Source organism: Vombatus ursinus, unplaced genomic scaffold, assembly GCF_900497805.2.
Source record: "Vombatus ursinus unplaced genomic scaffold, bare-nosed wombat genome assembly UNPS02014861.1, whole genome shotgun sequence".
Taxonomy (NCBI): Eukaryota; Metazoa; Chordata; class Mammalia; order Diprotodontia; family Vombatidae; genus Vombatus; species Vombatus ursinus.
Window position 1 is genome coordinate 8,043,542 of NW_020954639.1, and position 11,587 is coordinate 8,055,128.

General features: G+C 35.6%; 1 protein-coding gene across 1 annotated transcript in view; it reads left to right on the forward strand.

Moving 5' to 3' along the window:
• PARD3 (par-3 family cell polarity regulator) overlaps nt 1–11,587 on the forward strand; it is a 659,823-nt gene that overhangs the window by 420,688 nt on the left and 227,548 nt on the right. The window contains exons 15-17 of the mRNA XM_027841563.1: nt 5,477–5,666; nt 9,205–9,266; nt 10,417–10,474. Coding sequence (XP_027697364.1) covers nt 5,477–5,666; nt 9,205–9,266; nt 10,417–10,474 — 310 coding nt within the window. The remainder of the gene's footprint in view (nt 1–5,476; nt 5,667–9,204; nt 9,267–10,416; nt 10,475–11,587) is intronic.

Consider the following 11,587-nt stretch of genomic DNA (forward strand, 5'->3'; position numbering starts at 1 on the left):
CCTTCCTTCCTTCCTTCCTTCCTTCCTTCCTTCCTTCCTTCCTTCCTCCCTCCCTCTCCCTCTGTCTCTCTCTCTGTCTGTCTGTCTGTCTGTCTCTCTCTCTTTGTAAAATTTGGTCATGTTTGAAATCAGGTTGAAGACTTGAGAGGAAGCAGGAGGGGATATGATCTTATTTAAAAGGTGGGACGAATTGGCATCAAGTGCCCATGTAATGATGGCTGCCTCTTTGTCAGAAACTAAGAGAGAAAGAAGTAAAAAGTGCAAGCTGATGTCAAAGGATTTTCAGGTGAAGAGAATGGGAGGAGCTCACATGAGGGAGGTCCTCAGTTTTCTCAGTAAAGTAAAAGGCAGCTTACTTTAAAGACAAGAGGAAATCAATTGGGGAGCAACAAAATGCCTGCCTTGCTGCAGTGAGGGTTAAGTTGGGGTTGTATAGCATGAGTTTGTAATGTACCCATTACATGTATGAATTACATACCATGTAAGGATTTGTTGAAAAAATTGGTTGTTTAGTTTGGAGAAGCATTGGGGGTATTATTGCTTCTTCAGATATGTGAAGTGGTCTCATGTACATAATGGATTAGATTTGATTTACTTGATCTTAAGGAGCAAAACTATGGACAGAGGATGAATGTTGCTGTCATAGCCTTCAAGAACCCAGGGTCATGTTGATACTTCAACATGGCATCTGAGAAGAACTCTAGTGGTAGCTATTGAGGAAAATGTGCCTATAGTCTGTTATCATTCTTATAGATGAACAAATTGCCTACTTGTCAGTAGAGACTCTGGCACTAAGATATTTAAGGATTCAAGTCCTTTTGCATTTCAGAGGTTGAAAGATATTAAAGCTTTTCTTTATGGACTGCTATTCTTAATTCTACTGACCCTTCCCATTATCTTCCCAAGCCCTTGTTCTATACTTCTTATGGTCAGAACAGAAACCACCCACACCAGTTGGAAATGTTGTTTAATTAACATTTGAATGGAGGATGGGTCCATATGAATAACTCCTGAATGAACATATTTAACCCATGCCATCATGCTTTGCTTTTTATTGCATACTGACATTGGCACTCAGCTTGGAGTCAGAAGAAAGGAGCTCAATGCCCTGGCCCTGACATTTCTTAACTTTTTGATCATTAACAAGTAACTTAACTCTGAATTTCAGTTTCCTCATTCATAAAATATGGATAGTAATACCTATGCTACCCATCTCATAAGTTTTCTGTGAGGAAAGATTTTTTAAAACTTTTTAGCATAGTGGACTAATGGATAGGTACTGGATGTTTTTATTTCATTGGTACATGGAACACAAAAGTGAGGAAACTCAGTCTTTAAGAGTTGCATCAAACACAGATGTAAAGCCCATAGCCTAGTGTGGCCCAAGTCAATTTAAAATGTATTTGGGAAATGTTTTAAAAAATAAATAAAAATATAGTACAACATGGAAGATGTTGATTTGTAGTTTTCTAAGTCAACATGGGGCCTGGAGAGATTGTTGGCCTAGGACAATTAGAGATTCAGTGACATGCCCAAAGTCACACTGTCTTTATGTGTCAGAGTTTGAGCCATACAAATATTCCAAAAGAAAACAACTTAAGGGTTGATAGCTAATGATTTTCTGAGCTCATCTATAATTTTACTGGAAAAAGTCATCAGAAAGTGTCAGCCATGCATGTTTCCCCTGTTCATCAGTAAAACTTGGTACCACTCAAATGCATTTATTTCATCATCCCCAGCCACTCGTGATCATGGCTTATTCTTTATCTTCTTTTCATCTTACACAAATGAATACACATGCCACTAACAGTCAACTCATCTAGTACAATGCACTAAACACAGGAGGAGCTTAATAAACTTTTGTGAATACATAAATGTGATGTAAAAGAATTTCTTGGTTTTGATTAGATTGAAGTTTTGTATATTAAGTTTTGTTTGTACTTTAAAAACTATTCTAACACTCTGGGCCCAGAAAAGTAGATTTGAAATGCCACTCAGAGGTTCTTCTTCAGATGTGTTAAATGAAAGACAAGAGCAATTTGAATTGATAAACATCTTGTCAAGCAAAAAGTTCTTCTTGAAATACATAGATTATTTGGGGGCAGGGACTAATCTGCTTATCCGATTCAAGGACAGAATAACTTTTTTAAAAAGCTATGCTTGCCTAGAAGGCAAATCATTTCAGAACTGCAAATTCATGTGAATGCACATTTTAAAAATGATAGAAATGAATTAACTTTCTAAAAATTGTTTTTCTATAGAATTAGGATTAGATTTAATTCTACCTCACAGCATTATTTTGAGGCTCAAATCCCACAATTATTATTATTATTATCAACAACAGCAATATTTAGCATTTATATAATACTTTAAGGTTTGCAAAGGGTTTTATTAATGTTATCTGATTTCATCCTTACAACAACCCTGGGGAACAATAGTGGTACCCATTATAATATTATTATTTGACACATTTTACAGATGAGGATACTGAAGCACACAGAAGTCCTGACTTGCTTAGGGTCACACAACTAGTAAGTGTGTAAGATTTGATTTGACTGAGGTCTTCCTGACTCCAGATTCTATGCTCTATCCACTGCCATCTACCTGCCTGTGTCAAGTATTTTGCAAAAATCAAAATCCTGTATAAACATCAGATATTAGGATTACGAGTCTTTCCCCATTTCTACTTCTTGTGTTTAAATCAACTATTCTTAGTCTTGACCTTGGACCGTAAGCCCAAATGCCAATTAGTTAAAATAATTTGAGTAAATTTAAGGACAATATTCTAGTTCTCCTTCTCAAGGCATAACTTTTTTTTAAAAAGTGAAAATTATTCCAAGAATAGGGCGCTACTTGGCAAACAACTCATCACTGTCAGAATGCCTGTCATTTGTGTTAACGGGCCATTCTTTACCCAGCTCGAATTTCTTTGATGGAAAGGTTAATGTTTAGACTATTAATGTTCTCATTTCCAAACATAAAACCTACAAGACTCTTAACTCTTAGGTTCACATAGAATATTCTAGGAAAAGATCCACGAAGCCATATGTAACCTTAAATGTGTCTTCTTATAATGAATCTGTAACATCATATAATTATTCTTTGTAGATGCCTCCTGTTGTAATGAATCCAATTTTTCCCATGAATCACTAGTAGAATATATTCCTAGCAGTGAACACAGTAATTTACCAGTTTTTTTTCAGATTCTTCTGCAAACTGAAAATGCCCCATCATTTACCTTTTCCACTTACCTTTTCTTTTCCTTTCCCTACATACCTGACTTCAAGATATGCATAGTCTGGTGCTTAAAGTGAGTTGAGATTTGAACAAAGTAATCCTCTGTTCTTGGAACTGAATGTTCAATTTTTTACCCCTTAAAGGTGGGATTTTTGACCAAGACTTTGACCTTACATTGCCCTTAGCCTAGCACTTCCTACCGCAACCACTGCCTCCTCTTTTTCTCCAAGGACTGGGAGGGACCATTTTGATACAGGTGGTTCAATGATATGAGTTCAAATGTCAGTCAATGACGGGGATAGGGAGGGAAGGAAGCTTAGTTCCTTCTTCCCTGCCTTCAGTTTAACACATAAACAATTTTTAATAGAGAAACAACTTGCTGCATGGGATTTTTCATAATATGGAATCACTTTATTTCATAGAGTTGTTTTTAGTATCTGTGTATGTCATAAGAGTCTTAATGGTGAGAATAGCTATCTAATTCACCACATACTAGAAATGTGACCTTCTCTAACACCATTGGTCATCTAACCTACTTTTGGGAGTGCTTGAGTGATGTAGAACTTAAATAACTTTCAGCAACTGCCCATTCTACTTTGGGAATTTTCAGGAAGCTTTTCCTTATTTTAATCTGAAATCTGCCTCTATCTAACTTTTATTCTCTAGTCCTGGTTATGCCCTGAAGGGCTCAACAGGACAGGTATAATACCTCTTGCATGGCAGCATTTCAAATCTTACTAAGTCTCCTCTTCATTTGGCTCCTGTTTTTTTTTTCAACCAGTCTGTTTAGGTCCCCTCACCATCCCAGTCAAGGAGCTAGGTGGTGCAGTGGTTTGAGTGCCAGGTGTGAAGTCAGGAAGACTAATCTTCCTTAGTCCAAATCTGGCCTCAGGCACTTACTAACTTGGGCAAGTCACTTAATGCTGCTTGCCTCAGTTTCCTCATTTGCAAAATGAACTGGAGAAGGAAATGGCAGACCATTCCAGTATCTTTGCCAAAAATAACCCAAATGGGGTCATGAAGAGTTGGGCGTGACTGAAACACAAAAACAAAACCATCCCATTCATCTTATAATAGGACTTTTTTTTGGTGAGGGGGGTGATTTTTCTTAGCAAATCAAAAAGAAATAAACCACCTAAGCATAAGTATATAGTAGTTCTGATTTACATTTTTTAAAAAGTACCTGTGTTGTTGAAATAAAACTCTTAAAATATTGAAGTATTAACTAAATAATAAAATTTGAAAAATTAAATATTGAAGTATCCTTGCTCAGTAAAAACAAATCTTTAGGTTAAATACCCCAGGTGTAGTTCTGTAGCATTTGCAAATATCTTGGCAAAAGACCTTATTGTTTCAAGATAGAAGAGGCACAAAGTAGAGCTAGTGATGTGTCCATCCCATGTGACTCCCACTCAGGTCTTCCCCAAGTTCTAGGTAAAATTCACAAAGTAATATTCAAGTACAAATGGGAGGACATGAGGTCATACAAGGAAATGACCCAACTGATCAGTCTGCTACTTTGCAAAGCAGGCAACTAAATTGGATCCTGAAGACATTATGAAATTATATGACTAGTAACCGAGGCAGAACCAAATGTCACATGATAACTTTAGGGTGGGGATGGGGGTCAGAAACAAACCTTCATCCATTATCAGCTTTTCTCATTCTGCATTTTAAAAAGAGAAATAGGTAAAATGAATCAAAAGTTTAATGCTTGCAAAACTATGATTTAGTGACGTTCCTTGTAACTAAATTATATTTTTGTATCATTTAAATTTCTATTAAAGAAAGAAAGGATTTCTGATATATGTGTGGATTTTCAAGAATTTATATTTCTCACCACAACTATTTAATGAGTATTTCTTCATCTCCTTAATTTTAGGACCTAAAGCAATAGTTGCAACATAGTTTTGGTGCATTCTTTAGCTACAAATCATTAGGTTTGTTAAATAAAGTCATTCTTAGGAGCTATGTTTTAACTATATGATGAGAAGAACGTGTTTTCTTGTGCATCCAGTGGTGGATTTTTTTTTCCATCTACAAAATGTATATGAAGATTTGACAACATTTTAAATTTGTCTTCTATCTGACTGATTAAATGCATGGCAATTTTGACACTTTATGTAAATATATATATATATATAATGTATTTTTTTTAAGAAAGCCACCTTATGATATCTAAATAGTATGATATTCTAGCCTATATTTATACTTTATCACCCCTTCTTTTTTTTTTCAGGTAAATACCAGCTGTCTCCAACAGTGAACATGCCCCAAGATGACACTGTTATCATAGAAGATGACAGACTGCCAGTATTCCCTCCTCATCTTTCGGACCAATCATCCTCTAGCTCCCATGATGATGTGGGATTTGCGATAACAGATGCTGGAGCATGGGCTAAAGCCACAATTAGTGATTCAGCAGACTGGTAAGATCACAGTTCCAGGCTTGAAAACAATGGCTAATTGCAATTACGTTTTCTTGTACTTTTTAAATGGTTGATCACAGTGCATATTTAATCACAGAATTTTTTTTTAAAGCAGTATTCAGCCTTCACTATTTTCACACCCTTAATTATCACCCTTTTAATAAAAGAAACTTTTCATGTAAACTTATTGATTTTTATTAGCCTTTCAGCGGGTATTCTAAACAATTTAAGGGGAAAATTCATTTGTTTTTATGGTTTGCCAATGGCTGTTAACTACTAACTATCATATGCAGCTTTGCTAATTTCATTAAGCATTTTAAAATGTAATTTAGCCACATAAGCCTTCTTCTCTACCCTCCCTGCCTTGACTCTCAAGATCTTTTGAGTGAAGATATGATGATATTATGGATAAACTTAATATTCCTGATACTTAAGCTTTGGAAAAATGTTGTTTTGTAGGTTGATTTGATTCTGCTGTTCATGTTTATTATTTATGCCAAATCAATTGATTCTTTGGGCAGGCAGTGTTTTATTAATATGTTTTCTTTTGTCTGTGAAAAGAAAATAGGGCTTGATGTTATTGAGCAGATTTGTAGCGTTTGAATGTGGAATTGTACACTACTTTGCAAGTTTAGTAATTATATACATCAATAAGCAAAATAAAAGGTCCATTTGAGCCCCCCCCAGGTTGTAATGATAATTAACACCAACAGTATGAGCTATTATAGGGGAATTTTCTCATTGCCCTGTCTCTAGGGTCTTTTAGGAGTACATCAGCAAAACCTTATTTAGATGGTGGTAGCATCATTCCTTTTATTTGTCCCAATCTGCCATTTCTTTAAAAAAAAATCCTTCTCTTTCTAACTCTCCCTTTTTTCTCTTTCCCCCTGCCTCTCCTACTTCCTCTCCCCCTCATCTCTCACCCCTCCTCTTTGTGTTTGTTAGTAATCCAAACTTGATGTATAAGGAATTGATGTTACTGGTTCTGAACATTATTTTCATGAGCTTAAAAAGTACATTTGTCTCCTTCTACTTGTTTCTCTGTTAATGCTGCAGCTGTTCTTGGAATAATTTTTCCTGTTATTTGGGTCTTTGAAAACTCCATCTGTAGCTTTAAGAAATGGGGATGGGGGAAGGACACAAGTGAAGTTCTCCAGTAGAAAATATGAGAATTTTCAGATCAAACCACACTCAAGACTGGATGATAATAGCTTATCTCTGAATGAATTTTTCACTTGGCTGTAGTGGGAAAAGCCACTGTACAAAATAAAACATATTTGAAATCTGCAAATGCTGTTACATTTACTGGTGTAGTTCATATGTTTTTCAGAAAACAAAAGCAACAGCAATGATTACAGGGCTTAAGTATTCCCAGTATTCATCTTGAGGGGCAGACTGTTGCAATCTCCACCTTTACATGGAATTATTGAGGTCTTTTGGTAAAGCGTTAGCCTTAGGAGCAGCTTACTTTAGTGCCTCTGATGTACTGCCTGGAAAAATAAATAAACAAATCTCAGAAATAGATTGTTGCATTCATTTCCTGCTGCTGATGGAGGGAGAGAGTCTTGGAAAATGGAGGCGCCTTGTGTGATTTTTTTTTTTCTAGAAGGAGCATAGGGTAATGTTAAGAATATGGACGAAGGGTTATACAAACAATAATGGCAGCTGTTCTGAATCACAGTAGAAAATGTAAGCTTTCCAACCTGACAGTATCTCTCTAATCCTTGATGAAAATGTTATGAAAACAAAAGGGCAATAAGACAGGATTAATAACTGGAATTTTAATAACATTGAGGGTCAAAATACGGTTACATTCTTTAAAGAGTCCATTGTTGTTCTAGCAGTCTTGCTTGTTAAGCATGTTGATGTATCGCCCACTGCATACATTAATTTAATGGGTTATATTGATAGGAGCCCAACAATAATGATGCAGTTTAAAGACCTTCCCTTTTTAGTTATTTTTAGTAACACATCTAAGCTCATTCGATTTTTTTAAACTGAGTATTTCTGTGATTCACTTGCAAATTGTAGAAGGCTGGATGTGTCAAATGGATATGTACAATTAAAAGTTTTAGTCTACTGATGTGCAAAGTATGCTTTTCTCAACCCATTAATTAATTTATAGCACATTAACGATAATGTTGCTGATAAAAATGATGGCATAACATGTGCCTCTTATCTTAGTGACAACATAATTTCCAAGGAAATAAAAATGATGTAAAATTATACAAACAAGTCACTAATTTTTAGAGCTCTACTCTCACATCAACAGTTATCTTCTACTCCCTTTTAGATTTTCAAGTTCTACACAGTTCAGAGAAAAGACTGAGGATAAGAAACACATGCCAAAAGGTGGATGAGCTCAGCAAAATGAGCAAAGATGTTCTATATTCATACTAGTCACCATCATCAGCAACATGCCACTCAGGGTTTTCTCTTGAAAACATAGAGTTTATAGTCTGGCTGTCATTCCTGGGTGACAACGTTATTAAGAATTATTCTGTACCCGTGGAGCATCTGACTCCACAAGGAACTCAAGGGTTCTTAGCACATTTTGAGAATTGATGCTTGTGTTCATATGTTATGTATTGTTTTAGGAATTTAAGATATCTGGTAATTCCACCCCACTGATGCTCAGGCACACTGAAGGCAGTCACTGATTTATGTCTTTTCAGGCAAATATCTGATTGACTTTTGAGCACAATAAAAGCAATATCAAATTTGGTAAAACCAGGCCAGGATTTGAGACCTTTACATGGTGCACATTTTATTTCCCATGAGGCCCTGAAAAATTAGAGAAGTTTAATTTAGTTTTTATAAAAGAATTGTATTCTATAAAATGGAATTCTTAAGAAAGTCCAATGAATCTCGTCATGGCACTTCTTTGCTCAAAAATCTTCAGGGGCTGCTATGGAATCAAGTGCAAATGCCATTGTCTAGCCTTCAGTCGCATACCATCCTTACTTTTCAACCTCACATTACCCTTACTCTGTGCTCTGGCCAACCTGGACTAATTTTCGTCCCCTAAAGAAACGCGCCACATACTTTCCTACTTATTGGCCTTTACTCACATTTTTTTTTATTATTCCTAGAATATCTTCTCTCCCTTCTTCCTCTGTTGCATCCCTACCTATCTTATAGCCTACACTCTCCTACCTTCATGCATCTTCGGCTTCCTTAAGAATGGTTTTCCCCTGGGTCCTTACATGGCACTTTGTCAAGTACTTGGCAATCGGGGTTAAGTGACTTGCCCAGGGTCACACAGCTAGTAAGTGTCAAGTGTTTTGTCTGAGGCCAGATCTGAGCTCAAGTCCTCCTGACTCCAAGGCCAGAGCTTTATCCACTGTGCCACCTAACTGCCCCACAGGAAAGATCTCTTGAAGGAGGCACTCAAATCGAGAGCCTCAAATGAAGCCAAATAGTATTAAAGACTGAAGTGTTTAATTTGGACTAGGCTTGTTTCAGCTAATAGACATGTGTTTAACTTGTCTGGGACATTTTCTGAAGAACCATTTTTTATATGTGTTTGCTCCCCCAGTTCTTTGAGTCCAGATGCCGATCCTGTTCTTGCTTTTCAACGAGAAGGATTTGGACGCCAGAGTATGTCAGAAAAACGCACAAAACAATTTTCAGATGCCAGTCAATTGGATTTCGTTAAAACACGAAAATCAAAAAGCATGGATTTAGGTAGTGAGTACAATCTCCATGAATCTCTATCTGAATGCGGTTTAGATGCTATCAAGATAAAAAGTCTTGTGCCAAGCACATATATGTGTCTATTTACTTTGGGAGGGGGAGAGGGAATGATTTGGCACAAATTCGTATTTCTGTGAGTTTACGATAACCATATTACTCACAAGTGGCATATTTACATAACAGGCAATATGCTAACGTATATATGTTTGCTTATGGGAAAAGAAACAAACACATGTGCATTCATGCTATCTTCATGTATTTTTTGGGGGAAATGAATTTAGAATGAACTCAACAGCGATTCAACTGTTTAAAAAAAAGTTTGTTGATGGATGATATGGTTGGAAACAGGGGAGGTGAGGCTTAAAAGTTACGAGAAAAAAGGATTTGGAGAGAAACCATTATCTCAATCCATGTCTAGAAATTGGTTACTTTATGATATCGTCTTCTCATTGCTATTCTTGAAGCTTAGTTTTATAGAAGTTCATGCACTGATAATCAAGGGATGTAACTAAAGCTAAAGTAATGGTTTGAGAGTATAGCTAGGAGAAATTCTTTGAAAGCAATTGAGAGGAGGTGAAAAAAAACCCGTAATTGTTTAATCGTCTATCAATCAGGTAGCATCTCTTCAAAATCTGAACCCTCTAAAATAGAGTGGAATAATCTCAGTGATAATCTATCTACATACTCCTTGGGTGATTTAAAAAACCTTTGTTAATCAGTTGTATCTTGTGAATGCTGTTCTTTGGTGGCTGTATATCCTTCAAAACTAAAAGCATTAATTTATCACATGCGTACCAAAAGTAAAATCTGGCGATGACTTGCCTTGGCTAATTATGATATGCTAACATGTAAATAACATATGTGCCTGTGATATGAAATGACTAACAAGTTGTTTGGTGAGCTGCTTTTTGGATTTAAGGTTATTTGCTTGATGTTAAGTAATTGCATGAAATGTGACCTAAGACATGCCACCTAACTGAGACCATTGGAATGGTTGAAGCATGTGGATGTGGGCACTAACTGGGCTAACCATTATACATTTACCTTTTAACAGTAGCTGACGAGACTAAACTCAATACTGTGGATGACCAGAAAACAGGTAAGAATGGACAGTAAGGCTGTTGCCATAGAAACCTTGGTCCAAGACACCACAATTATAGAACTGCCCATCAAATTGCATGAAAACATGCCTATTCCAATACTTGCATGACTGTTTTTACTTTAAGTAATGAAGTTATATGGAAAAAAAAAGAATTCACTATTAGGAAAGATGATTCAAGATAGCATGCTTAAAATGATAACATAATAACATGCCTAAAAAGATATGTGAATAACCTAATATACAAACATATAGGATCGCTACTTAGCAGTAAGTTAAATATATTAAATATCAGAATGTTGAATTCCTCAGCTAGTTCTTGATAAGGCTACATTTTTTTTGAATGATTACCATTTCATCGAACATGATCTAGGTGAAGTTTAACATGAATGGTTTTTTAAGTGATCTTTTCTTGTTAGAAAATCCCCAATGAATGGATTGTCAAGTGTTCTTTTGACTACCAATGCAAAAAATTAAATAACTCAGACAAAAGAAGTAACAGCTCAAGGTCTATCTAAAATGGGTTAGGACATATCATAAATACATACATAATTTTTTGTACCTGTATTAAAAACATTATTATCCGGGGTTTTTCTTTCATGTGCTACATAAATCATTCCATTGAAACAATAGGATTTATTCAAATGGTTTATTTGGTATAGTGTATAAAATGACTGATTTAATTTACATTATTCTTATATTTAACATATTATTCTTATCCAGAGGATTTTGTTTATAAGTAATTATAGTAATGTATTTCTAACAATTAAACCTTTAAGATGTATTCATGCAAGTTGGCTTTCACCCTCTGGATTGCCATTTTAATTATTCTAAATCTAATACACACATGAGGTTATATTACTTAGCACTAATTAAGTGTGATTCACCCCTTCAAGCTGAGGTAACTAGTTTTTAGCATGCTCCTAAATTTGAAATCTCATATACACATGTAAAAATTATTACAGAAATGCCTCTGGGTTATAATCTTTTATAGAGTGAGTGATAGATTACATGAAAATTACTTCCAATGAGTCATAAGATCAACTTTTGTGTAAGGCAATTCCCTCCTGCTCTCAGCCCTGGCTAATGAGTTACCAACTTATTAGACATAAATTTCAAATGACCT